At 38.3% G+C, this 20,548-nt stretch overlaps 1 protein-coding gene across 5 annotated transcripts in view; it reads left to right on the forward strand.

Annotated features, from left to right (window-relative positions):
- Window positions 1-13,874, forward strand: part of PPP2R5E (protein phosphatase 2 regulatory subunit B'epsilon) — a 147,485-nt gene extending 133,611 nt beyond the window's left edge. For 2 of the 5 annotated variants that reach the window (XM_081830417.1, XM_081830416.1), the window contains exons 12-15: window positions 2,089-2,216; window positions 4,681-4,782; window positions 6,797-6,957; window positions 9,137-13,874. In XM_081830417.1, coding sequence (XP_081686543.1) covers window positions 2,089-2,216; window positions 4,681-4,782; window positions 6,797-6,914 — 348 coding nt within the window. In that variant the 3' untranslated portion in view covers window positions 6,915-6,957; window positions 9,137-13,874. Of the gene's footprint in view, window positions 1-2,088; window positions 2,217-4,680; window positions 4,787-6,796; window positions 6,958-9,136 lie in introns of those variants that run through there. The other 3 variants (XM_081830414.1, XM_006745235.3, XM_081830418.1) reach the window with 3 other exon arrangements.
- The last annotated feature ends 6,674 nt before the right edge of the window (window positions 13,875-20,548 follow it).

Consider the following 20,548-nt stretch of genomic DNA (forward strand, 5'->3'; position numbering starts at 1 on the left):
GCCCCCCCCCCCCCCCCCCGGTGTGGCATCGGGGTCAGAGGGCGCCAAACAGACCATGCCAATGTGCAAGGGGATGGTGGGTCCCAGGAAAGTAATGATTCTCTCCTAGTGTTAGACATGCTAATTTTTACTTTGCATAAGCAGCGCCTTTCCTCTTTAAGGGGCTTTGCTGGATACTGACTTACTCTCTGTAAGTGATTTTGCATAGCAACAGATACATTGATTAAAATACTTGTTGGCGTTAAGTAGCAAGTAAACATTAGACTCCTAATTGCATGTAGGAAAATCCTAGATTTCTCCTCCTTTACCAGCATCCTCCTGGGGTCTCTTTAAAACTTCCTCCTTTCCGTTGTAAGTTTCAGAACAACGTCACCCCCATTCCTCCGCTTGTCCCTCTTTTTCTTTGGGCTCTACCTGCCTCGGCCGTACCACGTGCTGCATGGTTTCCGGCCCATGGGGGCACCTCTGTCCCCCTTTCCTGTCATTCCCTCCGCCTGGGTGCCTTTTCCTCCTTTGCTTCATCCTTCAAAGCCGGTTTCGGTGCTGCCCTCCTGTGTTACCTTCCTGCAGCTCCTCCTCTCCCCCAGGTCATCCAGATCGTCCATGCCGCTCTTTCCTCCGGCGCTTTGTTTCTCCATCTGTCACAGTTTACCTCGGATAGGCTCATAGATGTCCCTTTCCCCACAGGCACACAAGCTCCAAAGGGATAACAGAGTAGAGAAGTTAAAAGCAGTGACTTTGGAGTCTGCCACTTTCTAATCATGTGGCCTCGAGGCAATGACTTACCTACTCTGGCCTCATTTTCCTCATTTGCAAAATGGAAATAATGGTACAGATGCTGTGTGTTGGTTGTGAGGATTACATGAGGTAATATATATGTGAAACACTTAGCACAGTGCCTGAATAGAGTAAACATTCAATAATGATTGTTTGCTTTGTACTCTCAGGGTCTAGTGCCTCATGAGTCCCAGGATTTTTTTTTTTTTTTTGAAGCAAGTTGAATAATGTAATAAGTTGAATAATGGAAAGGCTTAATTTCTCAGAGTCTGTTGGTGGGTACATCTTGTACCATGTCATTAAATTAAATTATTAAATTTAAGTTTAATTTATCAAATTAGAATGTAATTTCTTAATCTGGATGAATGAAAGAAGCCACTCTTTTTTCTTTTTCCCTTCTAAACACTACCCTTTTAAGATATTTTAGCTTTTTTGAGATTTTTGGTTTGATTACTTTTTAGATTGTTTAGGTTATTTTTTTGAGGCCTTCCTTTGAATTCATAGAGTCAGTTGGATAGCACGGTGGTCAGAGAAAAAGGGATCAGAGATAGCAAGCAAGTGTGTGTACAGTCGGTGTCTCTAAGTCCAGAAACTGAGTGACTCGCTCCCAGCTTACCCAGTTCAACAAGGGAGGGACCGGAAATAAACTTTGGAAAGAGTCTGGTCACTAGACTTGAGTCCCAGCTTTCACCATTTACTAGCAATGTGACCTTGTGAGGGTATTAGTCTCTCTGAGCCTCAGTGTCTTCATCTGTCCAGTGAACCCAATGGTACCTAGTCCCGGATGGCGGTAAGGACGGCACATTCTCTCTGCAGTAGGCCCAGCGGCTGGCCAGAGGACGTGCTCAGCAAATGGGAGTGTTCTGCAGAGATGAGCAGCTGGGTTTTTCTCAGCAGCTGTTGCCCGAATACCAGCTGTGTGCTGGGCCCTCCGGTTAGGTTGAAGTGTTTGGGATGAAAGAAGTGAGCCAGAAGAGGGTTAAAGATACAGGGACAGCAGTGTGCATCTGAGAAAGGTGTTTGGAGTTTGGGGGCTGGGTGGGGAAAATGTGGAATCTGATGAAAAATGGGCAGCATTAAAGGAAAACATAAAGAAATAGGCAGGAAAACTTTTTTCCTTCCCCAAATTGATGAAGCACTTTGGAACTTTCTGAAATTGAAATCCATAAAAATGTAAAGTGTGATTAATATTTAATTTCACATTTGATTGAATGATATAAAAATAGTCTTAAAGTATTTTTGTTTGGAGAGATTTTAATTTGTTTTATCTTTTTCTCTCTCTTAATATTTTCTTTTTCTTTTTTTCCAAAGGTGGCAGAAAGGGCACTGTATTATTGGAATAATGAATACATCATGAGTTTGATAGAAGAAAACTCTAATGTCATCCTTCCCATCATGTTTTCCAGTCTTTATAGGATTTCAAAAGAACATTGGAATCCGTAGGTTTTCAGTTTCTCCCCTCTCCCCTCTTCTCTCCCTCCCTTCCCCTTCCCTCCCTCCCTCCCTTCTTCTCTTTTGCTTAATAAAATGTCTTGAATGCTTGCTATGTGTCGGATGCTGTGCCTGTTGATGAAGACAGGTACATGACAATGCCCGTCTTTTAGAAATTTACTGACCGGATTACGGAGACTCACAAATAAACAGATATTTTACAAAACAGTGTTTTTTAAAATGCTATTATATTAAAATACCGCTTACTTGAGGGGTTCCTGATTTGTCTGTGAATGTAGCAGAACGATTTTGGGGATGCTCTGGAGCAAGAGGAGGGGTTTACGGATATTGACGAGGTGGTGATGCTCAAACTGAGTCTACAGGAATTCAGCAGGTGGTTGGGATGAGGGAGGCCCTTTGGTAGTGTGGGTCTCTTCTTCACATTAAAAGGCCCCAAAATGTAAAAATCACCTGTCAGATTCTGAAACCTGTGATTTTGGGAGGGCTAAAGTACCCGGTCTTTTGGGGAGGATGCTGGAAGATGGGGTTTAAAAGGAGAGTACAGCCCACATGAACCTTCACCAGTGGAAGATAAGGAAACACCAAGAAGTCATAAAGCAGAAAGTGTTTGAATTGATTTGCATTTTAGCATGATCCATTTCTTAAAAACCAACTCAGTCATTGTTCATGTTCTCTAGGAAAAAACAAGTTTAAAATCTTGAAAGGAGATGTTTAACATCTAGTCCTATGAAAGTTAAAGCATTCTGCATTTGAATGGCTTTAACATGTTTCTCTGTGGAATAGAAAGAAAATTTAGTGTGGTATTAGATATTAGTAGATGTAATTAAGTCTATTCATAGTATGTATTTTGAAGTTTGCATGCAACTGTAAAATACCACATTTCTCATTTTTTCAAATTGCCAAATTTTGTTACTAAAACTTGTAAAAATAAAGAACTGGGGAATAGTGAAGTCTCATCATGCCGGTAGTCTCTTGAGGACCTAGAGAGTGGTTCTGGCGAGTGTCTGTCACGCCTCAATGTGCTGTATGTGGCCCTTCTCCATCCCTGCCCATTGTACATGAGAAGGTCATTCACCTCAGCAGAAGAGAGCTGAAGTTTTCCTTTTAATGGGCACAGGGCAGAAGCGACACAGCAAGTACACTTATGTTTTGGAAACATTAAACCCATGGTTTGTTTAACCTGTGGCCTAACTTACCAATGCCTTCTTCAGCAGTATTGGTAGCAGATCTGTTGCAAAACAGTGGTAACGTACATTTTTGCAAAGGGCAATGCTATTTAGAGTCTAGTCTGAAGATACCAAGCCTGTCATGGGCACAGTCCTCATATTGTCAAGAGCTTATTCTTCCTCTTGATAAAGATGTGCTGCCATTTTGGCCATTTAGCTGTTCCACAGCTAATAGCAGCCGTCACTAGCTTGCCAGTCACCTTACCAGAGTATGTGTTGGGTCAGCAAGGAGACTTAGCAGGAGTGAATGGACTGAAACAAATCACAACTAGAAACTTAACTCATATTAAACTACCCAACTTACAGGGGTGTGGTATCATATCTTTGAATATAAATAATATACATATTATTTGTTTCCATGAGAACAGCTTTTGATTTTGATGAATTATGTATATTATCACTTTAAAAATAAAATTCTGGGGGCGCCTGGGTGGCTTAGTCCGGTAAGCATCCAACTCTTGACTTTGGCTCAGGTCATGATCTCAGAGTTGTGAGATCGAGCCCTGCGTCAGTTTTCGTGCTGGGCGTAGAGCCTGCTTAAGATTCTCTCCCTTTGCCCCCCACCCCCCACCTCTCTCTCTCCCCCCCTCTAAATAAATAAATAAATAAATATAACATTCTGTGCAAATTCAAGTCTCTAAGGTTAGTCCTAGCACAGGTGCTCCTTTTTAGGGTGAAGTGGCTTTATTTTTATACTTGTCTTTTTTTTTTTTTTTAAAAAGATTTTATTTATTCATTTGAGACACAGAGCTAGAGAGAGAGAGAAAAAGCATGAGCAGGGAGAGGGAGAAGCAGGCTCCTCGCTGAGCCAGGAGCCCCATGTGGGGCTCGATCCCAGGACCCTGGGATCATGACCTGAGCCGAACTCAGATGCTTAACCATCTGAGCCACCCAGGCGCCCCTAGACTTGTCTTTTTATTAAATGAAGTTAACGAGTGCCCACAGCAAGTCTATGCTGGTTACCAATAATTAGAAGGGCAAAATTAGATTTTTCTTTTTCTAATCCTCCCAACCCCTCAGAAAGATATCTTGCCCAGAAGAGTAAAGAATGGAACTCTCTTGATGTGGAAATGAACTGTAGGTCCTTTCTAGTTTTAACTAAGAAGGGCTGGAGATGCAGCAATACAAAGAACTCATCCAGACACAGGTTGTGCTCTCGCTCTCTCCACGCAGCTCCCATCACGTAAGACTAACCAACACGTTCTCTTGTCTCTGCGCTTCCCAGGGCTATCGTGGCGCTGGTGTACAACGTGTTGAAGGCGTTTATGGAAATGAACAGCACCATGTTTGATGAGCTGACAGCCACATACAAGTCAGATCGTCAGCGGTAACTTTTTAAAGCTTTTTTGTCAGCTGTGCATAAAAACTGTTGAGTTCTTTCCTTGCTCTTTACTGCAGTTGCCTAATTGCACCCGAAATCATAAGCAGCACAGTTTTATTTATTTATATGTTCATTTTTGCATGCTCGTTAGCTGTGTCTTTAATAGCATGCCACTAGGTAACAAAGTATCGTTTTAAGAAAGGCTGCTTTCCTCCTTCCCTTCAATAATGTTTCTCTTTTGCCTCAGGGTTAAGGGCCTGGCATGTAACTCATATTTCAGACCCCTTGAAGGGGACTGTTGGGTAGTTTGCCATCTGGGTTCACTCCCATTCTGAACTTATTTGAACTGGAATTGGGCAGATCTTGTGTACTTCACTCCAGCAGCAGGAGAGATGAGGCACCATTTTTGTTGAGCTCTTTGGCCCCGAACTTACTTAACTGTTCTAGAACACAAGTTCATTGGGATTTAAAGGACAGTGAAAAGAACATGGACGTGCAAAGTCTGGTATTATACAAATCTTAAAATGTTTGAGACCAAAAAGTAGTTAAAACCAGTTGAGCTCTTTTTACATAAACGCTTATGGCTTAGTAAAGTCTTTCTTGATTTCATTTACATGATTTCTGAACTTTGTTATTTCTCGTTTAACATGTCCAACTTTCCAAAAGATGTTGTCTTGGTCCATTTGGGCTGCTAAAAACAAAATACCACCAAGCTATGGGTAGCTTATAACCAACATAAATTTATATCTCTTGAGTTCTGGAGGCAGGAAAGCTAAGGTCGTGGCGCCAGCATGGTTGGATAAGGAACCTATTTCTGATTCCTAGCCGTCACCTTCTCACCGTGTCCTCACACAATAGAAAAGGACAGGGAATCTCTGTAGGATCTCTTAAGGTCACTAATGCCATTCTTGAGGGCCCCAGCCTTATGACCTAATCATCTCCCAAAGGTGCAGCTACTGAGCCCTTCACCCATGAGGGTGAGGATCTCAACATAAGATTTTTGGGCGGGACGGGACACAAATATTCAGACCATGGGATTGAGATACTTGGTGAACTTAAGGAAAGTCTAGAGAGCTTGTCAGTACTTGGGCTTCTGGTTTGGCTTGGATCCAGAAGCAAATGTCAGCTTTCAGTATTATAAAACCATGCATTTTAGAAGATCCCGGGGATGTGTACGAGTGTTCATACCCAAGACCTTGCTGAACCTCCTGAACAAAGCTATCTGTGGTTCCCTTGCTTCTTTGCTTTGCTTGATTTTGCATGGGTTACTTGAATTTTACTGATAAAAAGAACAATGAGGGGAAGATTTGGTGGTGGGGTAAAGGACTATCACAGTGATTTTTTATAGAAATTACCAGGATGTGGTTATATTGAAGAGCAACTTAATTATGGAATATGGCAACTATAGACAGAAGAGGCTGGGATATTTTATATAATATTGGAGTAAATATCAGTTATGGGATATGTTGTGCCATACTTGTAATTTAAAGAACTTTTAATTTAAGTATTTACAGTTGTTGTAAATCATTACATTTGTAACCTTCCTTGTGTTAAACTTCAAGTCTTTAAAAATGTTATTTAAGTAGAGGAAATAAAGGGCACATTCTCATACTGTGGCGTACCATTATAGAGTGTGTTGTCCTTTCTTTTTATAGCAACTGAAAACCCATGATTATTATCCTACGTGAATAAGGATTAAATAAAAATCTGTAGAATCCCATTAAGAGAAATGAAGACCTTATTTCTAAAATAGTCAAATTGAATTAAATTAATTAATATTTATTGAATTTAGGTAGTAAAACTGTTTTCTGATCATCTATCATTTAAGCTAAATAGACGAAATTCTTGGAAAAGATACCTATTGACCAAGGGGTCCAAGAATAGACACAGCAAAGTTGATTCCAAAGATCTGGTGTATTAGAGTGACTTATCGTGAGCGGACTTTCTTAATGAGAGAAGGATTTTTTTAAAGTAAGGGTAGTATTTTGTCAAATGAGTAATGGAAGATTGTGCTGAATAGATGGAAACATTGGCTTCTCCCTGGATGTGGGACTAGGAAAAGAGAAAAGAGAGATCTATTTGGTGCTGTTAGAGAAGAGCTACCTGGAGGAGTTCACTTCTGGATGGCACCAAATTGAAGTGTTTCAGTGCAGATCAAATTTTTGTACAAATCTGAAAATGGTGAGTGGAATAAATAGCTAGCACTGTTAGATACATATGCCAACATTCGTGCTATGTGAAATTGAAATTGGAAGAGAATTGACAGTATCCCTATCCCTAGCATGACAGCCATGACAGTGTGGTTAAAGCTTTAAAATTCCCACCTATAGGGAGAGAGAAAAGGAGGAAAGAATGGGACAGTAGTAACTATTTCAGAAATATTTAGAATTTTTGAAGATAAAGTTGTCAGTATAAAAGATGTATAATAACTCAGCATAAAGTTCATCTGGAAGAAAAGCCCCACAATTCAATAAATTGTATTGAATGCCATAAAATTCTTGATCAGAGATGTGAACGAAATGCTTTAGTAGCAAGATGAGGAGTGTTTTAATGATGTCAGCACTTAATTTAAACTTCAGATTGGGGCAGTATGAACCTAACATGTGTTTAACCTGTGTTCTAGTTGAAGAAAGTTTCTAAGCCCTTGCTTACCACCTTCTTTTCTGTCCAAATGAAAAGGTTATCAGTGTTCTATGATAACGTTTATTTAGACCTAATATTATTCCTATACTTTACTGAGAAACCAAAAATGATTAATTTACCAAACAGCTTACAGTTAAGAATCTGGAATTCATAATGACTGGAGGATCATCTAATTTTGTCCCTATTGCTCTGTAAATACAATTTTTCAGGGTCAAAATTACCCAGTAGATAACCATTTCAAAAATTGTTATGCCCTTTAAAATTCGTATTGTGCCAATTGTATTCGAGATAGCTGAAACTAGTTCCAGTATACAAGGCCTAAATTGCCAAAATATTAATTATGACATGATAATATTAATTAATATATTGCATAATTAAATATTTTCTCAAGACTAGTGGAATGAGAATATAAAATTAGGTATTTCTAGAGATATTTTTCAGGAGGGGGGATGAATTAATTTGTGTTGGTATAGGTATCGAATAATTTTTTTAAAAAATTGGTGATATTAAAAAATATGAGGCATTGGAATTAAATACAAGTTTCACTTAACCTATGTGCATTTCCCTGAGTAAACATTGTATTGTAACTGAAGTTAAATCCTTGCTGGGTGAAGTAGCATAAAGACCATATTCCCCATGCCTGAGATGGCAGAACCCCCATTTTCAGGAATTACCTGAATTTATGGATTCACAAATATTATCTGAGTCTGTTGTTTACTGGTTCATCCCAGTATGAGAAAGCTAGGGGCAGCAGTGGATTATTTTTAATAAATGGGAATTGACTTAATTTACAGTATAGTCATATATTCCTCTATTTTATACTTTCTATACCTGGTTGATGTTAAAATTAACATCCTTATAAAAATATGATGATCTAAAATGTCCTTGACAAATAAAATTTGTTAACCCCATTTTGGACACCCAGTTTTATAGTCAAATTTACCAAACAGCGAAATCTGAAAATCTGGAAATTACTAGTCAGCCTGATACTGAGCCGAATTTTGAAGGCTTGGAACATTAAAAATTTGATTCATAATCATGTCAACAAAGTTCTTTCCAGATCATTAAAACTGAAATCACAAAAAAACCACATTTAATTTGGTTGTATATATAGATATAAAATAAGTTAATAACTTAGATTTTGTGGGTTATTAATACTAGTAAGAACAAGATTCTGCTAAAGAGTTTAATATACTTAGTATAGGGGAAGTAGATAATACTAAAGGGGAAGTACATTTTCTTGACCTACTACTTTGTCTGCATTAGTATAATCTCTAGCATTTCCTTTTGAGAAACTATTTGTGGAGGCAAAGGGAAAATTAAATTTTAACTAGAGCCCACGTAAAAATCACTTAATGTATCTTTGGGTCTTTAGGATAATCGATACATGGAAATGATCCCCATTTTTGTTTTGAAGTTAACTTTCATTATTAAGCTAAGTATAAAGGAATATTAATGTGAAATATTAAAATAGGCTTGTCATCTCTTGCTTAGTACATTAATGCTACTTTTCCGTGCATGTACATATCAAGGGGGAAAAAAAAAAAACAAGAGAAGAACTGAAAAGAGAAAACACCCACAAGCTTAATGCCAAACTTTCCAAAGACTACTTGTAAAACCTGCATGGGGGAGAAGTATGTCAAAGGGGCAGTTATTGTTAGGTAGTCTTTTCAGACTTTCCTAGTTGTTTACCTTATATTCCGTTTTCTACCCGCAGTGAGAAAAAGAAAGAAAAAGAGCGTGAAGAACTGTGGAAAAAACTGGAGGATCTGGAATTAAAGAGGGGGCTTAGACGTGACGGCATAATTCCAACTTAACAGAAATAATTACAGCAGCGTCACTAACCTGTGGGGTCACACATTTATGTAGTAGAAGATGGAGCAGCAGTTTTCTGTATTGTGCAACTTTGCAGTAGATTTCACATCTGTTTCATTATTACAACAGCACTGTATATACCTGTCTCTAAGTAAAGGAAAAAAAAAATAAGGACTTCAATCCAAAGTTTGGACAGTAGATGGACTTCTCAGAACTTTGCAAACATAATCATTGTTCTAACCCTCTTTAAAAAGCAAAAAGCAGTCTTCAAAGATCTGTTGATGAAATTGCCGTGTTAAAATTCTGTTATCAGGAGTTCCTTATTTATCCTTAGCAGAGAGTATGAAACAATTTTCAAATGTGAACAATCTTAAATTTAGCTTGTCTTTCTGCTAAGCTGTTAAATGTATTTATAGTAACGGAAGAAAAAAAAAAAGACTGTCATTTCCTTATAAGTTTGTATAACATCCTCCTCTGGATAACTTGACTGTAACTTAACATCTTTTCCTTTTGCACATCTTCATGAGTTGAATGTCCATGTGGAATGGGGCCAGGAATTGTACAGGCCCCTGATAAAAGTTTTGCTGACTGGAGTGAACATCTTTCCAGTAACCAGGTAGCCCTGGTACTCCTTTAGTTTTAAAATTAGGAGTAAAAGAGAAGCGGTGATAAACATAGTAGGGAAGGGAATTTTGGATTCCTCCATCAGTTTATGGCGAATCCAAATCAATGTCTTGAATCCTTTGAAAACAGGCACTGGGACATCAGAGGCTTCAGTAGCTGACCAGTATTAGTTGCATACATCATTGAACACACATACCAGAGATGTTCGAGAAATGTCAGAAAACATCCTTTTGGACCATTTTGTAATAAGAAAGACAAACACTAAACAGTACAACCATGAAATTGATCACCAGGATTGCGAATCTAATTGGGAAGAGAGTTGAGCAAACAGCTTGGACTGTTTGGAGTTGTTGCCTTACTTTTTAATATGTATTTATAAAGTATTCCAGCAAAAGAGGATGTAACCTCTGGGAAAAAACAAACATACTACAGTGTTTTTTGTAGATTCTCGTTCTATATCTCATCACAGCGCCAGCCCTGTTTTTAGCCAGAAAGGATTCAGGATAAACATTACTATGCATTCTGAATTGGATGCATATTCCTAACTACTGTATTTGTTACCAAAAGTGGTTCTACAAATGCTACTGAAAAGAATCTGGAAATCCCTAATGTCCTGAGTATTAATAATAAAGTTTAAAAATGCTTTTATATCAAAGGTGCATTGTGACCAAATTGTTTAAGAAAAAAATGAAAAACAAAACAAAATTTAGGGCTGTATTATAGGTATATCTTATTGGCTCTCTGCTTTGTATTTAAAAGAGGAATCTTACATCTCCGGGAGATAAAATGCCGATGAAATTTGTGTCCAGTATGTACTTACTTGATGCGGTGGCATTATTATGTACTGCAAGATATGTGTTTTGGAACTTATTTTCAGGATGCTTTTGCTTGTTATGGACGTGGCAGCAGTGAGTTGATAATCCTAAACCATCCCCTCCAGCAATATTCGTGGCATAGAGCTGATTCTGTGTTCATGTACTGAATTGTGATAGTAGCAAACATGAACATATGAACTGTCGTTGCTTTTAATAGAAATATAGTATCAATATGGACTTGTATATTCTCTTCCTTCCACTTAAATATAAAGTAGAATATGCAGTTTTATTGTTTCCAAGAAAAAGGAAAAAAAAAGCCGCTGACCTTTCTCCCCTACTAAGTGTTTCAGGATTATCAGGTCACAGTTGGATATTGTCATCTCAGTAACTTTGTAAAACAGAAACAAAACTTGGCTATGTTAATTCTGAAAAAGAAACAGCAGTAAAAGAGTCATATGCAACACCCAACACAACATGGTTTAATGGAATGAAGAGATTTTTTTTTTCAAGAACATTAATGGGGATTCAATGTAAAGCCAGCGGAGGCTGCCAAAATGAAACCACTTACTTTAAAAGTGCTGGAGCAAAGGTGCAAGTTCAAACACTAAAGACAAAAAATAAATTTGTAACAAATCATCTCCTTAGCCCTTTTGCTTTGAGCCTGTTAGCTTTGACTCTGCACTACATTTGTTTTGGACAGTATAAACTTACGTTTGCCATCAATTCATCTTTTTAGATAGAAGACATTAAAATCGCAGGTTTATGAACGATCTCTGCCCATTAAAATGAAATGCAGTCATTTGAAATGAGAAAGACGAGGACCCCGTTTTGCGCCTTTCCCTGCGCTCCGAGTTACGGTGAGGACTGCACAGATACCCTTGATGTTAATTCTGTATGTTGATCATTCCAAACTGAGAAGAACAAAGCCAAACTTCAGACGTATTTACAGAAGCAATTGCAAATATATGTCTAAAATGTATAGGGCAACTTCTGAGAAGAAACACTGTCTTTCCTTTTTTAACCGAAAGTGACAATGTGACATCTGTCATGTTGTGTCCGGTGACGCAGAGTAACTGAGGTAATCTGACTGTTGCACTATGTGACATAGTTAAGGCTGTACTTGCTGCATTTACAGCAGCCCCCCCCCCTCTGTCCTCTCCCCCATTTCTGCTGTTGCCGCAACTTGAGTTCATTGTGACAAATGCATCTTCGTGTTATGTTTTGTTCGCTTCCTAATTTCCAGAACTATATATAAATATATTTTTTAAATAGCAAATATTGTAGTTAGTGAGTGATGATCACTCCAACCTCATCCCTACCATATTGGTTTCAGGGGTAGGATAAAGAGTGTCTTTGGAAGAACCAAACCAAACCAAACCAAACCCTGTGGTTTAGAATGATGCTGGGGCCTGGGTTGTGGGCCCAGAACAACCATGTGAGTGAATTGACCCATCTCATACTTTGAATCAAGCATGCATTCCTTTTCTCATTGTGCAAGTGTCCCCAGTTGTTTCCCATCAGTGTCTCGTTTTTGTTCTTTAAATTTTATTATATTTTGCTCTCCCTGACATCTGTTTTTTATAAAATAAAATAAAAAATAAAAAAAGTAAGAAATAAATAATACCCTCGATGCCGCTGGATACTCACAAGCAGGGTTATTGCTCCTTCATCTTGGGCTTGCTTGCCTAAATGGAAGGGTTTAATTTATTTTGTACCTCCTTCTATGCGTGGGGCAGTCCAGGGTGCAGAGCCAGGAATTGCTTGTAATTGCACCTGCTATACTTAAATGTATAGCCCTAGGCTCAATCACACTATGGAAAGAAAAAAAAAAAGTATATTTAGAGCTTTAAAAGCTTTTTTATTTTTTTGTGGGGATCGGGGTGGGGTGGGAAAGGGAAGATGTATGGACGTTACTGGCATTTTTAAGTGTTAAGAGTTTTTTGTGTTGTTGTTGTTTTTTTTCCTCTCGTTTTGTTCTTCCCCTTTAATTAGGTGCACTGAGCTGGCCCAGGAAATGAAGAGATTCTCTTCTTTTGATGCTATAACCAACCTTATCACAGAGTTTTGTCACCTGTAGCAAAAGGTGGCACCAGACATGATCAGTGGTGTTTTATTTGCACATCGATATTTTTATTTTTATATTCTGGCTCGGCTGCTTCTCTGAGTGAAGTTAAGGAATGACCCACAAAGGATTTTTGTAGTAGGCATATTGGCAATGCGTTTTATATTTCTCGGTATTTAATTTTGAAAATCTAAAAGGATTGTGCATCTTGAGAGAAAGTTGAGCAAATTTTGATCTAGTGGAATGTTAATTTGTGCTGCTTCTTGTGCACGACAGCAGCAGTAGTAGCTCTTGGAAATAAACATCCCATTTGATGATGTCTATGAATATAGGTTTCCTTTTCTTCCCTGCCTCCTTCCCACCCTCTTTTTTTCCCCTCCCTTCTTCTCCCCTCCCTCCCACCCTACCCTCTCCTTCCTTCCCTTCCCTGACTTGGCTTTTTTTTTTTGAAATCACTTACTGTAAATAAGTTGTAATCCAGACCTCATGTATCAATGGGGAACTTTCAAATATAAATATTACCAATACATTTTCTGGTTGTTGTCTGATTTTTGATCGAGGTATAATGAGAATGACATATCCATTGCTTTTGGTTTGAGAATTTCGCTTTAGCTTCATAAATCTCTTTGTATTTTAGTATTTCATTGTTTTAGCAGGAGAGGGCAGCAAAAGTTTATTTTCCCTGTTAGAAATGTTGTGGTTCATATTGGTTTTAAATTTAATTGTGTGTGTGTGTGTACGTGTGCGTGTGTGTGTGTTTAAAACAGCATCTGTTTGTGGGTAGAGGTAAAAATGATACATTTTTTGATATGAAAAGTTGCATATGAAAATTATGGACTGGTTCAACCAGACAGTGAAGACTTCTGATCCACATCAAAGTTAAAATGCCACAAAACAATCTTCCAGCTCTGGCTATAATATGCTACTTCCTTTTCAAACAGCAAAATGCAAGCTGGGTCTTAAACACTTGGAATTAAAAATGTCTTTCTTTGAAAATGATTTACTTTCTTCAAAGTGGTAACAGAAACAAAAATGAAGGTGCTCCCAAAGAGAACTGTAACCTTCCCCTTTCGCAGACATGTGAGAGGTTCTGTACTAGGGGTGCATCCTAATAAAGAAGCAGTGAAGAGTTTTCAGGAGCCTGGCTGTTTGTTTGTTTGTTTGTTTGTCTCAGACCCCCGTGGCCTTTTGAACCATACGAATAATAGATTTGATCAACTTTGCTATGAGGCAGTGGGGTTGGTATGTTCAGGCTTTCATCTTGAGAAAATCAGTTTATGACTAGGGGGATGTCATGTTGGGGAGCAGCCCAGTGTCTGTGTGACAAACTACTACAAAACTTAAGAGGCATGGCCCCAGCAGTTAATTGTTTTGTTCACAAATACACGGTTTGGGTGGGCTTGGCAAGAACATCTTGTCTCTGCTCTTCAAATGTGAACTTGGGTTTATCAAGTGGAGCAGGAGAATCCACTTCCAACATGGCTCACTCACAGGGCTGGCAAGTTGGTGCTGGTTGTTGCCTTGGGGTTCAGCCAGAGGCCTCAGTTCTTAAGACATGGGTCTCCCTATGGGGCTTCCTTGGGCTTCCTCCTAGTGTGGCAACTGGGTTCTAAGAATGATCGTTCTAAGAGAGACTGGAAGGGGAAACTGCAAATTCTTGGAGGCCTGGGCCCAGAGACTTTCATGGCATAACTTCTATCATATTTCATTGGTCAAGCGGTCACAGGGTCTGCTCAGATGCAGGTGGAGGGGACATAGACCTCACTGTGATGTGACAAGAGAAGTGTCATCTTTAATCAGTGCTTTAAAGCATTTGATTGAGGTGTGATCTCAGCTAATTAAATCACATCAGATTTGGAACTAGTAGAGTTTAATCAGTCAATGTTTCATGCTCAGTTAAACTGAGTTGGGGAGGGAAAAATCCTTGTAAATTCAGCAAGTTCGTATTTCAAAACGTAACCACATGTAATGTCTGAAGATCACCCTGTTGGCAAGTTATAAGGAGAAGAAACTGGTAACAAGAATTTTAGGGTTCCAAGAAATCTATGTTGATTTCAGTGGAATATCTAACTATAATATTGCCTCCTGCCTGTAAATAAATATAATAATGGAGGCAAAGTAAATGTACAGTCCAATTCCTGTTTCCCAGATTTTTATATAATAGTGTATCCTGTTGGTTTCTATTAGATCAAGTTCACATTAGATTTTTTTTTTTTAATTGAGACTAAACCATGGGATAGCTGGGGGGAATTAAAATTTAATTTTTTTGATGATAGGTGTTCATTATATTATTTTTTAAAAAGGCAGATTAAAAAAAATTAAGTTGCATAGCTCCATGCTGCTCCCCAAATCTAAAAGTCTGCTATAAGATATGTGCATTTATTGGTGGATTGGACGAGTATTTATTGATTGGCTCTGTTCATAGTCTTGCCTATACTCTGATGTTCAGATTTTCTGTTTCTTTATTCTCTAATTTAGTTCACCTCTTCTGAGATCATACTCTGAATTAATCACGTAATTTGAGCCAGACTTTGCCGCTACTAGATGATGTAAGACCTCAGAACCAGGATGGGTGTCAGGCACAGCCCCCCTCATCACCAAAACTCTTGGACAAGATGTCTTTGGCTGGAGTACCCAACATGAAGGCTGTGGACTTGGAAATCAGAGCCCCTTGGGATCATTTGGGTTCTGCTAACTTTCAGCTGTGTGACTTTGGAAAGTTTCTTGATCTAAGCCTCAGTTCCATTTGTAAAATGCAGGCAAAATGGTACTTATTTTATAGTGTTGTTGTATTACCTTAGATAATATGTATAAAGCAATTAGCACAAAGCCTGGCACATGGTAACCTGGAATTAATTATTACCTGCAATAAATGTTAGTGTTATTTATGGTAGTGACTTAAATATGAATGAATAATCACAATAGCTGTCATTTATCAAATCTATATGCCGTATATTGTGCCAAGAATTTTATATTCATCATTAGGTTTTCACAACAATCCTGGGGTAGAAGTTATGCCCATTTTATGGATAAGGATAAGACAGCTGAGACTTAGAGATGTTAAGTAATCTTTATGAGCTCACACCACTACCAGGGATTGAAGGAAGATTCTGACTCCAAATTGCTCTGAACAGTGATCTCTATCAGTAGGATGCCTTGTTCTGAGGACATATACCAAGTTTTATGTCCCATAACATAAAAGACTGAAACTTACTCTCTTGCAAGAAAGACCCATATTTCATTCATTCTTGCATTTCCACTCACCACCCTGTCTGTTCTAGGAGCTACCCCAGACTTCCGTATATCACTCTTCAAGTTCTTTATCCCAGCCCATCCACTTTAACTTGAGTAGATGAGATTATCAGCTACAGCTTCTTTAGTTTTTTACTCTGACTCATGAACGTAGCTGTTTTAGCACCTGTCTCCACAGGCTTCTCCCCCAATACCCTAGTCTAATCTTGGCTAACACTTCTTCACAGGGCCCTGCATTCCACTCTTTTATTTCTGTTACACTGTCAATTGTTTTCTCTTAAAATTATTGTTTGAAAAACAATATATTCTCATGGAAAATAATTCAGACAGTCTCTAAAGGCATAAAATAAAAGTCAACCCTTAAATCCTTAGCTTCTCCCCTAAGGTAATCACTACTCAGATTTTTGTTTTGTTTTGTTTTTGTTTTCGTTTTTGGAAAACCCAACTTCGGTGAGATATAGTTCACATACTATAAAATTTGCCCTCTTAAAAGTGAGTCAGTGTCTTTAGTGTGTTCACAGTTAATGCAACCACTACCACTAATTTTATTTTTATGTATTTATTTTTATTTTTTTATTAACATACAATGTATTTTTTGTTTCAGGGGTACAGGTCTGCAATTCATCAGTCTTATATAATACACAGCGCTCCCCACAACACATACCCTCCCCAATGTCCATCACCCAGCCACTCCCACTACTACTAATTTTAGAAACCTTTCATCACCTGAAGAGAAAAAAGCCCCTCAAACTCATTAGCAATCACGCTCCATTCCTACATAGTCCCTGCCCCCCAGCCCCAGGCAACCACTACCTGTTGTCTCAATAGATTTGCCTATTCTGTACTTTTCCTATAGATGGGATCATACAATATGTGGTCTTTTGTGACTGGCTTCTTTAACTTGACATCATGTTTGCAAGGCTCATTCATGTAGCATGTATCAGTGCTTCATTTCTTTTTATTAGGAAATATTCCATTTTGTGGATTTCCCGTATTTTGTTTTAAAGGTTTTTTGTAGTCTTCAGGAAAACTTTTAATGGTGTTTCAGCACAATTATACTCTTAAAAATCTTAAAATTTTGTGCTGATGGGATCACACACATTGTTCTGCCTTTGTTCCCCCTTCATCAGATTTTATTATGAAAAACTTTAATCATACAGCCAAGTGAAAGAATCTGAGTGAATGCCATATATTCACCATTAGCATTTTATCATGTTTGCATTTATCACCTTTGTATCCATTTATCTTTTATCCACCCATTAATCCATTTTATTTTAAAAATGCATTTCAAGGGCGCCTGGGCGGCTCAGTCAGCTAAACGTCTGCCTTCTGCTCAGGTCATGATCCCAGGGTCCTGGGATCGAATCACACATCGGCCTCCCTGCTTGGCGGGGAGTCTGCTGCTTCCTCTACCTCTGTCCCTCCCCCTGCTCGTGTGCTCACTCATACTCTCTCCTCTCCTAAAAAAATAAATTTGACAGAGCACAAGCAGGGGGAGCAGAAGGAGAGGGAGAAGCAGGCTCCCTGCTGAGCACGGAGCCTGATGTGGGACTTGATCCTAGGACTCTGGGATCATGACCTGAGCTGAAGGCAGATGCTTAACCAACTGAGCCACCCAGGTGTCCCAAATAAATAAAAATCTTTTAAAAAATGCATTTCAAGGTAAATGGTCTAAGTAAACTTTCCTTCTAAAAACTTTAGTATGTACATCAACCAGAATTTAATATTTGTTTACAGTTACATTGTTTTGGGGTATAATTTACATACAGTGAAATGAGTTTTAACAAATCCATACACCTGTATAATCCGAATTCTTACCAAGATATAGAACATTACCATCGTCCCAGAAAGTTCCTTATGCACCTTCCCAGTTAATTCCTAATACTCCTTGACATGAGAGAACTATTGTGATTTTTTCTTACCGCAGATTAGTTTTGCCTGTTCAGAATGTCATAAAAGTGGAATCATGCAGTATGTATTCTTTTGTGAAAGGCTTCTTTTACACATATTTTTGAGATTAATCCACATTGATGCATGTCTCAGCTGTTTATTCCTTTATATTGTTGAGTAGCATTCCATGATACAAATATACCACAGTTTGTTTATCCATGGCTGTTTACAATTTTTGGCTTCTATCAATGAAGGTGCTATAAACATTCTGGTACAAGTGTTTTTGTAGATGTGTTTCTAATTTTCTTGCAGATATATCTAAGGTGGAATTTTGGGGTCAGATGGTGGTGTACATTTTGTTTTATAAGACAGTAGGAAGCACCAGGAATCTGTCTCCCCACCTAGACAACAATTGCATTGGCAAAATCTGTTTGATGTAACTATTTTGGAACTCTGGAGTCTACTGAAGGCTTGCAAATTCCAGAGGAAGTTGTGGAGGGTAAATTACAGTTAATTCTGGTCAATTTCAGCTTTTAGTACAGTAGCAGTTACCCATCCCCACCCCCAGCCACATGGCAGCTTGTGCACGGTATGTTGGCACTAGGGTAGGAGAAGGGGGATCTGTCCTCCAAATGTTGGCGACGTGTATTTGGATTGCTGACTGCTGCTTCTGATCACTGAAACGCCGAGACAGCCATCCACTGTCTTTGCACGCCCCCCAATTGTTGAAAGCCCCTCCCCCTCTAGCTAAAGTGACTTCCAGAGGATTTAAAGAGCCTTTTTAGCTCTCCTTTATGTTTCACTTTGCCCCCTTTCAGGAGCCAGCCATTAAAGGCTAAGACATTTAAAAACAACAGCATATGCAGGGAAAAATTGGAAAGTGACCACAAATGCCCAAGGAAAGGCTCATAAAAGACCTGAGAAGACATTCAGTTTACAAGCCAGGCTGATCCTCAACATAGAAACAGCCTACAACAGTTAAAGTGACAACAATCAACAAAAACTAACAAAATACAGCAAACCCTGGAGAAGGAGGAGAATCTGATTTCCCATGTTACCACATCATTAGATACAAATAGCTATGTTCAACAAAAATATTACAAGGCATAGAAAGAAAGATATGGCCCATTCAAAGGAAAAAAAAAATCATCAAAAGCTCCCTGAAAAAGACCTAATGGCAAGTATACAAGATAAAGACTTTAAAACAACTGTCTCGAAGTTGCTCACATAAAGAGGAAGATGTGGAGAAATTCAAGAGAATTAAATGTGAGCAAAAGAGAAATATCAATAAAGAGATAGAAAACTAAGACAACGAAAAAGAAAATGTGGAGTTGAAAATCACAATAACCGAAATGAAAAATTCACTAGAGAGATTCAAATGGAGATTTGAGGAGGCAGAAGAATCTGTCCTCAAGGATAGGCCAATAAAAATTATTGAGGCTGAGAACAGAAAGAAAAAAGATTAAAGTGAATAGAACCTAAGGGAACAGTGGGACACCACTAGTAGACCAACATATGCATCATGGGAGTCCCAGAAGAGAAAGAAAAGGTCAGAGAATATTTGAGGAAGTAATAGCTGAAAACTTCCCAAATTTAATGAAAGATGTGAATATCAATATCCAAGAAGTTCATGAACTCCAAGTAAGAGGATTTCAAAGGGACGACATGGAGACACATTATAATCAAACCACAAAAAGCCAAAGAATCTTGAAAGAGAGAATATTGAAAGCAGCAAGAGAGAAGCAAATCATTACATACAAGGGATCCTCAACAAGATTATCAGCAGATTTTGCATCAGAAACTTTGGAGGCCAGAGACAGTGGGCTAATATATTCAAATGTTAAAAAAAAAAAAACCATCAACAAAGAATTCTATATCTGGGAAAACTATCCTTCAAAAGGGAGAGAAAAATTAAGACATTCCCAGATAAATAAAAACTGAGGGGGTTTGTGACCATTATACCTGCTCTGCAAAAAATGCTCAAGGGAGTCCTGCAGGGTGAAATGGAAGGACAATAGACCATAGCTCAGAGCTGTATAGAGAAAGATCTCAATAAAGGTAAATATATGGGCAATTATAAAAGCGAGAATTATCATAACAATGATTTGTAACTGTACTTTCTGTTTGTTTTCTACCTGATTTAAGAGACTAATACATTTAAAGGGGGAAAAAATTAGAACTGTCTGAAAAGGAAATTACAAAAACAGTTCCACGTACCAAATAGCATCAAAAAGAATAAAATCCTTAGGAATTAACTGAGGAGGTGAAAGATTTGTACAATGAAAACTATAAAACATTGCTGAAAGAAATTAAAGAAGACCTATATAAATGGAAACATATACCATGCTCATGGATCAGAAGGAAGTCTTGATAATGTTAAAGTGTCAGTACTACTCAAAGTGATCTACAGATTCAGTGCAATTACTCTCAAAATCCCAATGACGTTTTTTGTAGAAATAGAAAAATCCATTAAAAAATTCATGTGGAATCTCAAGGAACCCTGAATAGACAAAATAATCTTGAAAAGGGGGGGAGCAAGATGGCGGAGGAGTAGGAGACCTGGATTTCGTCTCCTCTCAGGAATTCAGCTGGATAGGGATCAAACCATTCTGAACACCTACAAACTCAACAGGAGATCGAAGAAAGGAATAGCAACAACTCTCTGAACAGA

This window comes from Leptonychotes weddellii, chromosome 9 (genome assembly GCF_054177405.1).
Source record: "Leptonychotes weddellii isolate Sample4059 chromosome 9, ASM5417740v2, whole genome shotgun sequence".
Lineage (NCBI taxonomy): Eukaryota > Metazoa > Chordata > Mammalia > Carnivora > Phocidae > Leptonychotes > Leptonychotes weddellii.